General features: G+C 41.9%; 2 protein-coding genes across 3 annotated transcripts in view; one reads left to right on the plus strand and one right to left on the minus strand.

The window, feature by feature from the left end:
• The window catches only part of Acad11 (acyl-CoA dehydrogenase family member 11), a 75,559-nt gene that overhangs the window by 25,159 nt on the left and 32,306 nt on the right, over positions 1-18,094 (plus strand). For both annotated transcript variants that reach the window (XM_005074830.4, XM_040740190.1), the window contains 4 exons: positions 4,860-4,937; positions 6,170-6,308; positions 10,282-10,389; positions 12,198-12,296. In XM_005074830.4, coding sequence (XP_005074887.1) covers positions 4,860-4,937; positions 6,170-6,308; positions 10,282-10,389; positions 12,198-12,296 — 424 coding nt within the window. The remainder of the gene's footprint in view (positions 1-4,859; positions 4,938-6,169; positions 6,309-10,281; positions 10,390-12,197; positions 12,297-18,094) is intronic.
• Positions 12,887-18,008, minus strand: Ackr4 (atypical chemokine receptor 4). The gene is made up of 2 exons (XM_005074829.4): positions 17,195-18,008; positions 12,887-14,720 (listed from the first exon to the last, which is right to left on the minus strand). Exons 1-2 carry the CDS (start codon positions 17,201-17,203, stop codon positions 13,659-13,661), a joined length of 1,071 nt encoding a protein of 356 aa, XP_005074886.1. The 5' UTR covers positions 17,204-18,008; the 3' UTR covers positions 12,887-13,658.

Here is an 18,094-nt window from a genome sequence, read left to right on the forward strand (position 1 = left end):
CTTTGCCCCTACAGAGAGATAGGGAGGAAAGGGGAGAAGGGAAATGCGCTTTTGACAGTGTGTGAGAAACAAGGGTGCATGTGCGGGCTTGTGAGTGAAAGTCTTGGTTCCAGTCCATGCCTGGTGTGGGTTGGTGACCTTGTCCTGGATAGTTTGTGTGGCCTCAGTTTTTTTCTTTTTCAAGGCAAATAGGTGTGCTTAGAAGTACAGCTAATCTCATTGTAACTGCCTGTGATTAAAGATGGTAGTCTTTAATGTACTTGGCTGATGAGGAGAGCAAGGGGAAGAGAAAAATCAAGGTACTGGAAGACTTATCCAGTTTCTAGGGCTACTTGAAAACAACAAATACTGTATGTTTCACAGAAGCCAGGACTTCATCAGGAAGGTGAATGGACTAGAGCAGCACCTGATATTGTTTGGCTTCTTGTTTATTTGTGGGGTTTGGATGGAGATCCCAGCTCACCTATCAGTCCATCTAATTCTACGTGCTCACACTAAAACAAAGCCTGTCACCACGTGCCCATGCCGGCAACCAGCTCGTGGTCCTCAAGACGAGCCAAGATGGGCAGAGGGAAGCAAAGGGGTTTTCTCTCACCCATAAATGTGAGCAGGTGTTCCAGGGACACTACAGCAGGGAAGGGAGGGTCAGAGTAAAGTGCAGTGCCTCTGAACTCAGTGCCATTCAGCTGCTGAAATATATGTAAAGAACTCACAGTAAAAGTAAAAACACGTAAGATCCCGACAGACTGTAAAAAGAGAAGTTCGCCCAAGCTTGTGTGATAAGCGAAGCCATTTAGTGTTGGCAGAGATTTCAAAGCTATGTTCCCATTATCTGATAGCATGTGGTATTTCTTCATTCAAACACTTGTACCAGCATGTGTATGTTTTATCCTGTAGGATGAATAAACAGTACTAAGTTCCAGATGTAGAATATCCACATCTGGAGTAATTTATAGAAAGGTAAATAGCTTTTCTCAAAATAAAAGAGAGAAAACATAAAATTCTATTCAATGTTATTATGATTGAGTTGCCAAACCAAAATGGTCGTGTCTAGAAAATAAGATTGTATCATAAACTGTAACAGCCTTCTACCATCATGTATCTTCAGCTACTAAAATTCTTGATGACTTTTCTTTGTATTTCTATGTATTTTCCAAAATGAGAAAAAAAAAGGTTGGCAAGACAGTATCTGTGACCTTTGGCAACTCCTTGGATAGCCTAAAATGAACACATAACCCGTATGTCTGAGAACGTGCCAAGTCAGTCCTTCCTCTAGAAAATCCGTGAGGAACACTGAAACCCACATGCATGACAGGAACATGCAACACAGGGTAAAGAGCACACATGGGTCATGGTGATACTGCTGCCAGAGTTTGAGAGGGTCCCTTCATGGTCCCCAGATGACATGGGTAAATGGAGGGCCTCTTGTGGGGTTCATAGTCTCATTATTAAAAGATGTAAGAACGGACTCGAATGGAAGCGTGGGGCAGTTTTATTAGACGTGAAAAGGAAAACACCCCAGGGCAGTCAAGTTACAAACCTCAGCAACTGCTCAGAGAGATGAAAAACCATGCCGTGACACTCAACACAGCATAGAAGTCAGCCACATGATCAGACAACCACATGACAGGGAGGAAGACTGTAAAACAGACTAAGGAAATACCACATACCAGAAAAAGCTTAGGTTTGGGCCATCACCTGAAGGGAAGGAGCAGGGAAAATTGACTCAGAAAGATGGGCAGACCCAGATGAGCCTCAAGGCGGCTCAGCTCATGGGGATTTGGGTTAAGGGTAGTTAATTCTGGGAAGGAAAACTATAGTAGTGTTGAAGGAGTAATTAATTGCTCCTCCTATCTTTTCAGCATGATTTAAGATGAATCCGCCCTCCTTAGGCATGTAAACACAGGCATAATTTGACTTCTCAGAACTGTGTATCATAAAGAGGTAGTCAGAATGAGGACATCATAAACATATTTATTACCAAGCACAATAGCATTGTCTTTTTATGGCAACCCTGGGAATAAAAATAATATGCAACCCCAAACAGGAAACCTTCTGATGCAACTGACTTCCTAACAAACAAGTGACAAGTGCTCTCAGTCCTGGAGCCTTTGAAAATGCAGGCCTCTACCTCATACAGAACTGCACTCCAGACTAGCCTTGCTTCCCCAAGAGGACCATGGTAGTCTATGCCAGAGAGCAATGCATTTTAGAAGAATAGTCCACAGTAACTTGATGATACACATAAAAAGGTTTTACAATACCCATGGCCTTTAACCCTGTAATTCTCTTAGCCGAAATGTAAGGAAAGCAGTGATACCAAGATGCTGTAAGTATTTATAAATACATGTCTAGAATATCAGGTAATTATCGTTCAGTGTTTTCATTGTACTGTTTTGGTCGTACAAATCAGAGGTTACTGTTGGGCCTGAATAGTGTTATTTAGGTTTACCCATGTTGTTATTTCTTTTCATTCATTCATTCTTGCAACTCAGATGTGTTATGGTATGTGGCACAAGGGGGAGCTTGGCGGATTCCATTGAGAGACAAAAACGCCATGCAGGCAGAACTTACATGGGAAGTTTTATTGGGGGAAGAGAGGAGAGTAGGGGAAGGGAAGGGAGAAAGGGGAGGGAGAAGAGAGAAAGAAACAGAGACCTGCCTGCCTCCTCAGGGGAACTGAGAGGAAGTAGGTGGAGCTCGGCTCTTAAAGGGATCTTTTGCAGCTGGGCACAGAACCAGGGTACGGCTTGCCATGTGTGCAGGGGTGACCCACTCTGCCAGGTCACCAAGAGTGAGGCCAAGGTGTTCCTGGATGCTAACAAGATGTTTCTTCTGGAGCCAGGAGCCTTTACTAGAGTCTGCTGGGGCTTTTGCTGCTGCTACTGTTTGTTTTTGAAGGAATAAGTAGTACTTTCCCTATTTTAAAAAAAAAACCTTTTTGCCCTAACTCTTTGAAATTTGGTGTTATATTTTGAGACAGGGTCTCCCTAATTATTTCAGTCTGACCTCAAACTCATGATCCTCCTGCCTCAGCTTCTCGAGTGCTTGGGTTATAAGTATGTGTCACTACCACCCCCAACCACAAAACAGCTGGCTTGGGATGTGAATTCTAGGTTGTTAATTACTTTCTCTGGGTAGTTGAAGATATTCACCTGTTAATTTCTTTTTAATGTTGTTATTATGTTTGTTTTTGTTTGTTTGGGGGTATACACATACAGACGTCAGGTCCTTGGGATTGAACCCTGGGCATCAGACTTGGCAGCAAGCACCTTATGCTCTTAGCCATCTCACTGTCCTCTCCCATTGATCTAACTTCGTTGTTGCCATGGAATTCAGCACTCAACCTCCTTGAATTCATCATATCCTTTTTTTTTTCACTCACATTTTTCTTATCTTGAGTGTCTGTGCTGAGTAAGTTCTTTAGATCTTCCTCCCAATGTTTTTTCTGAGTCTTCTCAGACACTTTTCAGCTTCCCATAGACAGGCATTATCTAACTTTGGAGAATGTGAGAAATGACGGGAGAGCTCTTAAAGAACAGAAGCCCAGTCTCACCGAAGTAATTCAGAACCTGCACACCTGTTCCATCCAGGTCCCCAGGGGTTTCTGATCCCACCAACCTTTGAGAAACCTTCATTACATTTTTCAGCTTGATTGCTAAGGTTTTTGTTTCTTTGGTTGCGGTTCAAGTTTGCTTTGTCAGTTTTACTAGCCTATTGCCGTACTTGCAATTCCTTCCTTTGTTCTTAGAATCTACTGACCACAAATATTTTGTGCTGTGAATGTGAGCATTATTGTTGTTTTAAGGAAGCGTGATTGTTTTTGTTGACCTGCTGCTTTTGCTGATTCTTGCCTGGGATGACTGGTTTCCCAGAATTATTAGTGACTTTTCAGGGTAGACTATGGGGTGAAATATTTTTCTAAGGAGTTACATGAGCTTTTGTACAAAACTCCTCTGTCCATCGAAGGGGACCGGTTTTGTTTCTGCCAGATACTTGCAGCTGCTGTTGCCAGAACATTGTAAACTTAATTTGGGCTTGAGGTTTGGGAACTGCACAGGTCTGGAATCTGCACCCGATGCTTGGGTGAAGGCAGATTTCAGGGCACAGCATTTCTTTTTTCTATTTCGTTGCAAACTGAGAGCTGTATGTGGGGCTTTGTCCCCATGCTCTAGCTCCAAGGGTACAGATTTCTTTGTTTCTCTGTTGTTTGTTCCTTCCTTAGGTTTTTACTTCTAAACCCTCTTAGCTTTGGTGGAATGAAATATCCCATGCTCCCTTTGCTGTTTCCAGCCCCTGGCTTTATCACCTGTGCCTTGATGGTGTGGCCCATTGAGAGCCAGGGCCCATGTCCACAGCCTAGAGAGCAAGCTTAGCATCCATCCTGTCACTCATCTGAAGGGTGAAGCTGCTTTGTTATTTTTTTTCCAGAACAACTGTGCATTGCTTAATAGATCTTTAATTGGTAGCATTTCACCCAGCCTTTTTAGTTGAAGAGTTTCTATGCCTGCTGGTATACAATGTCACTGGAAGCAGAACACTTAAATCTTGGGCATAAGATTATTACTGTATAATATTGAGGCAGCATAATTTTTTGAGGAGCAAACATTTAGAATTTTTGTTACTCTGCATCTAGTATTAAAAAGAAACATTACTAACCAGGATATGACACATGCCTGTAATCCCAGCTGATGTAGATTAGGAGTTCTGGCCCAGCCTGAGCTACATAGCATGACCCTGTCTCAGAAAACTAAACACACACACACACACACACACACACACATACACACACACACCACTCATGACATTGCTTATTTTGTATTAAGTTGCCCTAATCATTTTCTCTTCTCTGTCTTAAGGAAGTAGCAGAATACTATGCTCAAAATGGAAACTCAGTGGAGAAGTGGGGACACCCCTTAGTGATTGAAAAACTAAAGGTAAGAGAGACAAAAAAGCACTCATCATCAAGAAATGCATATGCAAGTGTTTGGGAGACCTCAATCATTATTGTTATAGTGTAGGTAAAGGATAACTACAATGACAATAACTTTTTTCCTTTTTTTATGGTGTTGATATGTTGATCAGGCTGGTCTCAGCTTATAGCAATCCTCCTGCCTCTGCCTGCCCAGTGCATGGATGAAAGGCATGATAGCAACTCATCCTCCAGGGATGACTTTTTTCTTGGCAGTGGTGGAGTGGTTCCGAGACAGGATATCTCCATGTAGTTCTAGCTGTCCTGGAACAAGGATAACTTCCTTAAAATAAGGGTTTTTAAAATCTGGGTTTTTAAAAAAAATCTTGGTTGGCTATGGTGGCTCACACCTGTAGTCCCAGCACTTGGGAGGGTGGTTGAGGCTGAAGGTGAATGATTGCTACAAATTAGACCAGTGAGCCCGAGCTACAGTATGATTCCATTTTAGGTATAAAAGAAGAGGTGGGGAGGAAGAGAAGAAAGGAGGGAAGGAGGGAGGGAGGGAGGGAGGGAGGGAGGGAGGGAGGGAGAGAGAGAGAGAGAGAGAGAGAGAGAGAGAGAGAGAGAGAGAGAGAGAGAGAGAGAGAGAGGGCCTGCTATCAACATTGGACTACCTGGGATCCTGAATGTGTTTCTGATTAAGACAGTCTCTTCATGCTGCTCCCTGGTGTCCCTCACTGCCGTGAAATGAAAGCAGAGCAGGGCAGTGGGACGTGGAGGCTGGGCTGATACTTAGTGGAAGAGCTCTCCTCATGTACGGGCAAGGCCCTGGGTTTGTTCAGCAGGGAGCAGGGACAAAGCGGGACGTTTGTCCAGTGTGCTGTCAAGTCACACTTCATGCTTTCAGGTCTTACCACCAATACACGTAAGGAACTGCAGCACATAACACATTCAGCAGAATTATACTCAAATGTGTATGGGGGTGGCTGTAATCATTCCGATTGAATGAGAAGCACCAAAGTATGCAAATTTAGTCTTAGAGTCAAATCTAAGGAGTCCTGGAAAGCAAGATGTTTCCTTAATAATTAAAAAACTACTGACTTAATGAACTAGTAACCCCTTGATTTAACACAATATAGAACACAATGAAATAACTTCATAAATGTTTTTAAATTAAAAAAAAATTCACGCCAATGTTTGTTTAGAATAAGCTACTTTGTTTGGCACTCTTTGATCCCTTGTCCATCCCCTTGACAGGAAATGGCCAAAGCAGAGGGCCTGTGGAACTTGTTCTTGCCAGCTGCGAGTGGTCTCAGTCAGCTGGACTATGCCTTGATTGCCGAAGAGACCGGAAAATGTTTTTTTGCTCCAGATGTTTTTAACTGCCAAGCACCAGGTTACTACAAGCAATTTTCTCCGATAGTTTGAACAGTGTTTAAAGTCTCTTTTTTATAAGGAAATCTTCCTATACGAAGCATTAATTTACAGATTTTGCCATAATTTTACAGCTAATCTAAATGCAATATAAAGTGGATTTGAGGCTGTCCTTCTCATCAGTATCACTGCATTAAGAGTGCCAGTAGACAAAAGTAGCCACCAAGAGGACTGGTTATATAAACACCCCACTTCCTGACTGGGGTTGGGTATTTCTATGGCTACTTGGAAGGAATAGGAATTCCAGAGCTCTTTGTTACTCTGCAACCTCTCCATTATGCAAAGCTTTTTCCCTCAAAAGGCTGGCTTTGTTTCTGTCAGAGGCTAGCAGCCATCATTGTGCCAGCACACTGTAAACTTAATTGGCAGGATAACCTATAGTTCCCGTGCTCTATTGTGTGGCCTGGTGCTAAGGCTCTCCCAGAAGTATCAGTGCCATAATGAGCACAGTGTAGTGGATTTGTGAGAGAGGAGTCCAGATCCAGAAAGTGGCACCATGCTAGACTTTGACATACTTGCCTGTAAAATTCAAGGTAGTTCTTAGATTTTTGGTAACAGTGCTTATCCCTGGCATGGTTTCCTTTCTGTCTACACCAGTTTATCAAATCACTGTTGTCCTACATTGTAATCCTGTCAGGAGGCTATTGTAAGAGAAATGTGTCCTCACTGTCTGAAGAATTTATCCCAAACCACGATGCTGTTATGACACACTACACATGCTACGTGATTTTTATAGGAAAGGAAATGAACTGCTAATCCTGAAGGTCAAAGCTTTTCTTCCTACTCTTCCTAGTAAGACATACTTTATATTGTAACCCAATGTGTAGCATATATAATTGCAACATGGATTTGTAGGTAGATAGACAAACACTCCCCTGTATTGGTGAAACTCAGGCCTCGTGAGGTTAACCAAAGGCAAGATTTGATGCAGGGTAGCACAAAAGAAGGGGGCAGGAGGCCCTGATCCATCAGGGCTGTGACCCCAAAAGCCAGTTGAAGCAAATATTTAAACACAAAAATCACATTTTTTTTTGCTAAGTTACAGTTATAGTTTTTACCAATTGGGATGTAGAGACTAGAGACTTCCTTGAGTGTTCCATCAATGTCAGTCAATGTACAATGCAAGCTTTTCAGTTAGACCAATCAGATTTATTTGTTCCTTCTGTTGTTAGGAACAGCCATAATGTATCTAAAGAACTAAAGATGCATAATGACTATCTCTGTGGTTTAAGGAGGAGATGGTTCAGCTATTGGAAGGTTCCCAGCTCCCCTAGGGCTTGGGAACCTGAACTTGGTTTCACCCTTCAGGTAAAAATGGAGTCTGAAGTCAAAATGACAGAACTAAGGCCTAGGTGCTTTTTTCCTGTTCCCAACACTATGTTTTTCGAGTATTAGCCGCATTCTGTTAGGTAGATTTGTGTCACGGTGATGGAGCATACTTGTGCCAAGTTAGGCTGTAGGACGCTTGTTTGAGGCTCTGCTGTGGTCATTCCATTTCATTTGTGGAGTCACTTGTCACCAGACACTCGAGGAGGCTTTCCTAAGATTGAAATTTCATGAGTCTGTTTGCTGTTCTCTTTAAATAATACCACAAGATTGTTGAAATTTTTAAATTAGTTTTTGACCAAGAAATGACTAAGCAACTCTCTCAAGCAGAAAGGCAAGGAAAACCAAGAAGCCAAGAGTCTCCCTTCTGTGGCAGAGCTGTTGCAAAGTCTGGGACGCCGTGTACTGGAGCATTCCCAGGCCTACAGACAGGGAGTGGTGGCTGATTACATTCTTAGGGAGGATTCTGAGGTCTGAATGACTGATTTCTACCTAGGCTTTCCAAAACCCGCAGTTACCAACGCTTACAAAACACATGTAACCTCCAGTTTGCCTCTCTGTTTTCTCCCTGCTGAAAATAGCTACTCTTAGATTCTTTTTTTTTTTTTTTTTTTTTTTTTGGTTTTTTCAAGACAAGGTTTCTCTGTATTGTTTCGGAGGCTATCGGTCCAGCCCGGCCTCGAACTCACAGAGATCCGCCTGCCTCTGCCTCCCGAGTGCTGGGATTAAAGGCGTGCGCCACCAACGCCTGGCACTACTCTTAGATTCTAAACCTGTCACTAAAATAATTCAGGGTCTCTGGACTGGCTTTTTATAGGCCTTTCCCTAAACCATAGATAAAAAAATTGGTTAGTTTCTCAGAGTAAAACTGATCATTTTAGATTCTTTCCTTCTCTTTGAAGTAAGCTCTCATGTAGCCGAGGACGACCTTGAACTTCTGATCCTTCTGCCTCTACCTCTACCCCTACAAACAAGTGCTAGGATTATAGATGTATGCCATTGCTCCCAGCTTAATTTTGAAAAGTTTTAATTCCTTATTTTGTTTGAGCTATAACAAGTTACACCAAATTTCAAACAAGTAAACAAAACAAATAGTTCATTTTGTTACTTATAATAGAGGACTTCTTTTCTCCCTCACTCATTAGGTTTGTGTTGATGTGCTAGGGATTCTGTGCCTCTTGATTCAGTATTAGTATCTGAACAGAGTGCAAAGGATGGTTTTAAGATTTAAAGACATTTTGTATTTATGTGTGTATACACATGTATGTGTACAAGTCTCCTAAAGAAGATGTAGCATCCCTGGAGCTGGAGTTATAGGCTGTTGTGAGCTGCTTGGAGTGAGTGGTAGGCACTGAACCAGGTCCTCTGCAAGAGCAGGAGGTGCCCTTAACCCTGAGCAATTTCTCTAGTGCTTACAAATATCTCTTGACTTAAATCAGAACTGTCAGTTTTCATCAGCATTTGAGCAACCATCCTCCAAGTCACCAACAGGAGGTGATACTGAAAATCTTCCTTAAGATCTTGAAAGGATTCAAGCAGAATCTTAAGAAAAGTTTTCAGAAATGGAAATCAGAGAAAAGCATTTGAACATTTTGCTCACAATATAGAGTGTGCTTTTTCAGCTGCAGAAGGTAGAGTGTGTGGTGTACTCTTCAGTACCGCTCAGGTGGACTAGACAGCACTCTGCAGGACTGGAGTGGAGTCCTGAGGGTTTCTGCTTCCTTACAGAGCAGGGATTCTGTCTCTCACAGAGGAATTGGGTCCACAAATTAAGATCTATCTTAGATCTTAGTCTTAGACCTGCAATCCCAGCACTAACAAGGCAGAAGCAGGAGTTTGATGACAGCCAGGGCTACGCAGAGAAAACCTGTCTCAGAAACAAACTGAGTAAACAGCAGAAACAAGCTAGGAAAGGTAAAGGAGAATTGTAGTAGCTCAGAGCAAGGAGGTCTCTCAGAGTGGGTACGTACAAGTTCTTACAGAGAGCGTAGCCTATGAGCAGTCCTTACCACAACTAGCAGACCTTCACAGAGACCTGGCCCAAGCCAAATCCTGTGCCTGAGAACAACATGGGCATGTGGGAGCTGAAGGCTCTTCAGGAACATGGAAGTCAATCCTGACATAGCATCTAAGCATAGCAGGCAGGGTTTAAGCTTGGAACAGCTACTTCAGTTCTAGTTGAGTTAGACCTCCTTAAAGCTGTGGAATGAACTGGATAAGCACGCAAGCTTCAGAAAAAGTTAAAGAAATAATGAACTGAATGCCATGTACTTGTAGTGATACAGCATGTCATCATTACACATTAAACTTAATGTACATTTCAGAATATTTACACAAACATTTTACTTATAAAGCTACAGTCTGAGCCAGGTGGTAGTATCACACACCTTTAATCCTAGCATTGAGAGGCAGAGGCAGGTGGATCTCTGTGGATTCGAAGCCAGCCTAGTCTACAGGATGAGTTCTAGGACAGCCAGGGTTACATAGAGAAGCCCTGTCTTGTAAAACAACTTTAAAAAAGAAGAAAAGGTATAGTCTGTATTATCTTCATAAATGTGGGTTTAGTACTGATAGCTTTAACTGTCAAACAACTTTCTTCTCGCATGTAGACACAGGCAACATGGAGGTACTGCACCTGTATGGCAGCGAGCAGCAGAAGAAGCAGTGGCTGGAGCCTCTCCTTCGTGGAGACATCACCTCTTCATTCTGTATGACAGGTAGGAGCAAGTCCCAGCCCTGTCTCCTGTCCCCTTCATCCTGGGTTATCGTGGATGGATGATTTGAAGCAGTGTGGTGTGTAGCCAACTTTGCCCACAGCCATAAATGTGTTTATCCTGAGCCTGGTTTGAAATGCTGTCGTCCTGAAATGTCTTTTGGGAGAGCTCCAGAGCATCCTGGTAGTCTGCTTCAGTGTCAGCAGTGGGGTGATTTGTGTTGTTTCTATAACTGCTGTTCATTGATTTTCATCTTTGTGATATTTAGACAACTATAAACTACTCAACTATTCCATAATCCTAGAAAACCAGAAGTTAAACCAATGGAAATATTGCTGAAACCACCGGGTAGAGGAGAAAGCCAGGGACATGAGGATGACAATGTTGTTGGCACATTTGTACACTGGAAATAGTAATTTTTAAATTCTTTTAAGACAAAAATCGCATCTCACCTTGAGTTTAGAATTAAGTTCAGTTTGGTTTGTCATATTGTAAAGTTCATATTGATCTTTCACTCACAATCAGATTTCATTTATTTTGGTTTTGGTTTTTCAAGACAGGGTTTCTCTGTGTAGCCCTGGCTGTCCTAGAAATCACTCTGTAGATCCAGTTGGATCAAACTGAGATTCACCTGCCTCCTCCTCTTGAGTACTGGGATTAAAAACGTGCACCACTACTGCCCGGCTAGATTTTATTGTTTTTATATAATATGCAAATATTATATAGTCACATATATAGTAACAAAGGTTCTTTCTACTTAAGTCATCAAGAGGTATTTATCGAACACCTATAGAATGGTGTAATGACATAGAGTTTCAAAGCACCAACCTAAGGTCACAAAATAAGCTTGCCATCCCCCTTCTCTGAAAACAGCGTTTGGAGCTTCAAAAAGAATCCATGAAGTATCCCAAATGGCCAGGGACATGGCTCAGTCTTTAAAGTATTGGATACACAAGTATGTGGACCTGAGTTCCATTCTCAGAATCCACATAAAAAGTCTGATGTTATGACGCACAATTTTAATCACAGCACTGGGGATGGTTACAGGAAGATCCTTGAAACTCACTGGCCAGCCAAGCTATCCAATCAGCAAGTACCAGGCTAATACCAGGCCAATGAGAGACCTTGTCTCAAAAAAAAAATTAAAGAAAGAAAAAGAAAAAGCCAGATGTTGAAGGACAACTGAAGGTATCTGGTCTTCATATACACACATGATCCAGCATGCAGGCACACACATATAAAAATAAAAATAAGAACAATATAGGAACAAGGTAAAACTTGAATGGTTCCCACATGCCATGCAGTAAACACTATTTAAGGATATTTACTGGTATTGCACAGAAAGCCTTCTGGAGACCTAAGTATGGAGAAGATCTGATTGTCATAAGGGGTAACCTGGATGACACATTCCCAGTAGTACTTACAAAGTGCAGGTAGAAGTTGTTAGTGATAGTAGAGAAATCCAGCCTGCCAACAGTTAAAGCAGATTTTCACTGTGGCAAATCAAAGGCAGTATTCATATCTACTTTTGGTGACTGGGAAAATGATGAGTGAGTTGTATCCTGAATTGGACATCAGCAAAGGCTCCAAAGACACCATTGTCAGTACTAATCCTACACTGTATTCCTCTACTTTCCAATTTATATTTATCAAATGCTTACAGTGTATATGTTAGTGTATTAGGAGAGGACCAAGGAGAAAAGGGTAAGATGGAAAGATTCAAAAATAAAATAAAAAACCAGTGTGCCTCTGTCCTGGAAGAGCTTGCCCTTTCTTGTCTTCCCGTTAATCAAGCCGTTGTTCCTTTACAGAGCCCAATGTCTCATCAAGTGATGCCACAAACATTGAATGTAGCATCCAGCAAGATGGAGATAGCTATATAGTTCATGGCAAGAAGTGGTGGAGCAGCGGTGAGTGTTCTCCATGGTTCCATTACCCCCCTGCTGGAGCAACGCCATGATTCCAGCCACTGCCTCACAATCACAGCTTTAGACCCAGCCTCTGAAATATTATCAGACTGAGAAACAGTGCCAAAAAAGGGTAGTTTGATAAATTGTGGAGTCTCGTGTAGGTCAGTGGTGGTAGAACAAAGGCCTAGTATGTGTTTAGGGTTCAATCTTAAATGTCAGCAACAACAGTAAATGTGATATATATTTTGTTGCCTAAAATATGCATTTTTCAATGAAAGTTAATATCCTTTATATATAGGATAGTATATTTGCTCATCAGTTCTCAGTAGTAGGCCAATATACATGGGGAAGTTCTTTAGGAAGTCATAAAATTAGACTCCAGATAACTATGATTTTTAAGGTATGCTTCCAGAATATGCATAATGAACCTAGCATGTATTTGGATAAATTTTCTTGGTGACATCATCAAAGCAAATTGAATGTATATAGGCACCAGGCTGTGTGAACATCTCAGAAAAGTTTATGAGTTTGGCCTTTTTATTAACGGTTGGAATAATTGCCATTTTATATCTTATAAAATCACTTATAAATTAAGAAACAAAAAATAGAGTAAGTTTTATTGTGATTATATAAGATTTGGAATTTTACAGACAAAATATTTTAAAATTTAGATAATTACAAATAATTATAATTCTCTCAACATGTTTCTTTATTAATTGGTTTTAGATCACCTGACTCACAACATGATGGTTTTTTTTTTTTTTTTGACATTTTATTTTGAAGTTGCTGTCTACTCACAGAAAGTTACAAATTTAGTACAGGATGTCCCTAGGGGCTCCTTACCCAGGGACTTATCACATAGGATGATTTTGGGTGCTACTTACCCAGTGACTTAAAACATAGGATGGTTCTGGGGGCTCACTGGCCAATGTTTTATGTTTCATAATTATAGCTGCTATCAAAATCAGGAGTTGAAATTCACATGTGGCACATCTAGATTTGAGTAGCTGTCACTGCCGTCAAGATGCAAACCCGCCCCACCATCACAAGGGGCTCCTCTTTCTAGCATAATGCTTCCTCCTTTTTGCCATGCTGTTTTCCTGTCATTAACTTTAATTTCCACATTTCCCGTTTGTTGTTTACTCTCTGTCATCTATCTTCCTCATACCCCACCCCTTGCCCCTTCTTTGTAATACATTGCAACAACAGTCTAGTATTTGACGTTTGAGTCTCAGTATAACACAGATATTTTATTTGAGGAAGAAACATCGTGTGTGTGTGTGTGTGTGTGTGTGTGTGTGTGTGTGTGTGTGTGTGTGTGTGTGTGTTTCCCCAAGCAAAAAGCAGAGAGCAGTTTTAAATTTAAATGGTAAAAGAACTGGTTGGCTCTGTAGGACCCTCAGAATCAAAAGGAATTTCCTCCACATTCTGTCTCTGTCTTCTCCAGGATCCATATTTCTTGGCCACTTTCATGATATAGTTTTTGAAAGAGGCCCCCATGAAGACATACAGGACAGGGTTGAGGCAGCTGTGGAAGAGCGCGATGCTCTCTGTGACTTGGATGGCGACGTCCATGCGCTTGCTCATGTTGCAGCTGGTGATCAGCAAGTAGATGGCATCTATGGCTTGGCAGAACTTGACAATGTTATACGGCAGCTGGGTGACAATGAAAACTACAACCACTGTGAGCAGAACCTTGAGGGGGCGAGACTTCTTAATGTTGGGCATCTTGAAGAGTGTCCTTGCAGTGATGGCATAGCACACCGCCATGATAAGAAAGGGAACCACAAAGCCGATGCAGACTTCCAGCATCTGAGTGGACGCTTTCAGGGATGTTCCTAAGTGGTGGGGAAAGATGGGAGTGCACCTGGCATTGTGGTTGACAGTATAAAAAACCAGCTGCGGTATACTCAGCAAGATAGCAGCCACCCACACACAGCCACATATGATCCAGCAGGGTCTCCCCGCTCCCGATTGACTGGGGGCCTTAGTGATTGCCCAGTATCTGTCAATGCTGATACAAGCCAGGAACTGCATCCCAGAGACGAAATTTACTGTGTATAGGGCTGAAGTTACTTTGCACATCATTTTCCCTAGAATCCACCCATGAACTGCATTAACTGCCCAGAATGGCAACGTGACCAGAAGCAACAAGTCTGCCACAGCCAGATTCAGGATGTACACATCTGTCTTGGTCCTCTGTTTTTTGTAATAGGTATAAATTGCCACAACTATGGAATTCCCTGCCATTCCAATGACAAAGGCTATTGTGAAGAAGGCAGGGAGGAAGACTTTCGCAAACTGCCTGACCTCTTCCTTTATGCAGATTGCTTCATACTGGCTGTAGTCATAAGTGTCATTTATTTCATTGTCCTCATAGTAGTATTCAACTGAGTGGTTCTGCTCCAGAGCCATGGCACCAAGCTGGATTGCGGGAAGAACACAAGACACTCATTTCAGCATTGCTTAAAAGGAAGCCGCTTTGCCCAACATACGGCTTGTGTTTTCTCTAGAGAATAGCATGTGACTGTCACATATGTGAGCCTGGATTTCACTCTGAAAACTTTGATGGGAGCCAGCATTGAGTCAGTTCCCCATCCTTAGTTCTTACAAGTCTGTGTGCAGGAACTGGAATCTGTCCGTGGCCAACAGACAATATCCTAAGGGATCCCCCTAGTTACTAAATCCTAGATAAAGTTGAAGACTTTTAAGTAAATATGAGTTTTGTTTTGCGGGGTTTTTTGAATGTTTGTATGTGTGGTCTGCACGCATGTGTGTGGGTGTGAGGGCACATATGTGTGCATAGATCTACAGGTTGGGGTTGACATTAGGAGTCATTAGATTATTCTCTACCTTATTTCTTGAGGCGAGGTCTGGGTTGTATATCTACAATAAATTAAGTTTTTTTTATTTGAAAAGGGAATGTTTTAATTTTTTGTTCTAGTGTTACCATAATTTTAACTTAGATAAATTAGCTTGGCATTTGTACAGAGTATTACTCTTGACTTTTCTACAGGAAAGCCTCATTTAGTCAGCCCGCCTCCCAGTCTACGCTGAAAACTGGCCCTGTCATGGACTTCTCACTTACCTAGATCCCAGTTAGTCTGGAAGTTCCTTCATTCTTACTTACTTGCTTTATTTTAATTTGTTTTTGATTTCTGAGACAGAATCTTACTCTGTAACCCAAGTTAGCAATCCTCCTGCCTCAGCCTCTCCAGTATTGGGATTATAGGTGTGAGCTACCACACCTGGTTTGCAAGTGCAGATTTTACCTTGCAAATGGCTTTGGAATTTTCCTGTCCTTGTATTCTGTAGACTTGTGCCATCTGCCCACTGTGGCCCTCCTGTTTTCTCTCTCTCTCTCTCTCTCTCTCTCTCTCTCTCTCTCTCTCTCTCTCTCTCTCTCTCTCTCTCTCTCTCATCCTTCTCATCAACTTCTTGAGAAAACCATCCTTACTGTTGGTCAGTATCATACCTCTGACTTGCCAATCTACTGCTGCCTCACTTAGCTCTGTACCAGGAAGCACTTCACATCCCGAGAAAGAATCAACACAGGGTCCTTAGAGTGGTACCCAGGGCTCCCTCCTGCCAGCCCCCCGCCCCCGACAGTAATTGCTGAGTCGCCAGCTGTTGGCCCACTCACTGTGCTCTGATGTGCATCTCTATCTTTCCCACCTGCCTTTTCCCGGGACTGTGTTCTGCCCTCCCTTAAGAATAAGTTAGTTTGGGTTTTTCCTCCCCAGGAGATTCACCTGTAGAGAAAAATGTATCTCTAAGTTCTCTGAAGTCCGAGCAGTTTAATTTCTGGTTGTGACTGAAGCTTTTATTAGTATACCAGGTACACTCCAGCTATTCATTAAATATTTGTCAGATTCTGGAGGTTTTGCCAACACATATAACACTGTTAATGCAGACTAGGTACGTTAAGGGTCTCCTGTCTCAAACTCAGGAACCACACCCTGGCTAATACACTGCAGTGTACTGAGAACAGCGTGCACTAAATTCACAAATGTTAATGTCAATATTACAATGACTTTCAATGTTTTTATTACCTTTTCTTGTTTAGCTTCTCTATCTTGGTTGGCCATTTTTGTCCTTCAAAGAATCTCAGGTCTCACAGAATCAGTCATGAAAATAGCATTTTCAAAACAGTACTGGAAAGAACATCAAGTTTCTAAAGAGGTCCTTAACTAGCCAATTCTTCTTTGAATGAATAATGTGAAGGTGCTCCCGTACGGGAGGTGCTCCCATAGGGGAGGTGCTCCCCAGTGAGGGATTTTCTTTTTTATCAGAAAGTAAGCAGCAGCAGTCTGCAGTGACTGCTCTGTCCTTAAAGGTGTTGCAAAAGCTGCACTGCAAGCTGCCTGTAGCCTCCATGGTTTCTGCATTAATTATTAACACAATAGGACTTTGTTCTTTCCTCTCTGTTAGCACAGAAATCTTGAACTTAATGATAAAGAGCAACAGAGTCAAATAAAATATAAGGACAAGTGTTTGAAAGTCTGACTTTCCAACAGAATAAGAAAATCAAAATAGGAATAGAGATCATTTACAGAAATTACCCTTCTGCAGATATGTAGGAAGGCTATTAAGTCCTTTTAAAACATTTTCAAGACAAAGATATTTATTGTAAAGAGCAGAAAGAAATGATCTGGCAAACCCTATTGGCTCCCTGACAAATCAGCAATGGTATTGAAAATAATATTATATCCATATTTTCATTTGCAGGTTAAAATGTAAAGATATTCTTAAATACTTTTTTTGGCACATGGGAATGTTTAAACTCTCATGTACCAAGTCCCCCCATCCCACACTAATATAAAAATGCAAAATCTTTAGGCTTAAAAAAATGAAAAATGCATATTCGGGTCAGAAGGAGAAAAAAAAAAGGAACCAACCTGTTTCATCTGGGAGAGAGGCGCAGTCTTGAATGAGGAGAAGACCAAAGGACCTCTGACTCAGGCGACTCTTGTTTTCGCTTTTTACACCCCGCCTTTGTCTTGGATCCAAGAGAGCTTTCCTGAAATGTAACCTCCCGGCACTTGATTAAGTGCTCTGTAAAACCTTCCTGTGGAGTCCATCCAAATTCTTAAATGTCTGGACACAGATGGAAGGAGTTCCAGTTTGGCTCCCAGTCTGCAGGATTGTCAGTTTCCACTCAGCTGAGGGGAAGAAGAAAGTGCCTGTGGCTCACTAACTCCTGCTCAGCCAGGATGGGGACACTTAGAGCACCCAGCAGCCACAGGCCCCGCAGAGGGAAGCCACAGAAATACTTGCGAAAGTTACTTTGTCCAAGAGAGAAAACTAAAATGATTTTAACCCAGAAAGTTATTCTTCTGAAAACCGAATTATGTAAAATGAAGTTCCAGAGTAATCATGGGGCAGGTACAGCAGAGGTTACTGTTTCCATACAGCTCGGTTTCACACTTCAGTAGAGCTCTGGCTCAGTAACGAATCTTCTCTCAGGGTTCAAAGTATGACTTTCCCTTGTTTTTCTTAGAACCTTCTCATCAAGGGCCAAATACAAACCTTCAAAAATCCTCTCCCAGGAGAGGCTGTTTTCCCAGGCTGCCAAACAAATGCACATTAGAGAAGGAAACAAAGTAGAATTGGTCTGCCTGCCCAATTTGAACTCACTTACCTCACATTTGTATAATTTCACCTCATTTTCTCAGGCAGAGCTAGCCCAATGCCCACCTGCAGAGTTATTTTAGACCCAAGCCCTGTTTTTCCTGTCAGTGATTGTTACAGCCTCCATGTTGATTCATGCAAAAAGAGACTCATTTGTATCTGCCTTC

This window comes from Mesocricetus auratus, unplaced genomic scaffold (assembly GCF_017639785.1).
Source record: "Mesocricetus auratus isolate SY011 unplaced genomic scaffold, BCM_Maur_2.0 Super-Scaffold_100691, whole genome shotgun sequence".
NCBI classification, from domain to species: Eukaryota; Metazoa; Chordata; class Mammalia; order Rodentia; family Cricetidae; genus Mesocricetus; species Mesocricetus auratus.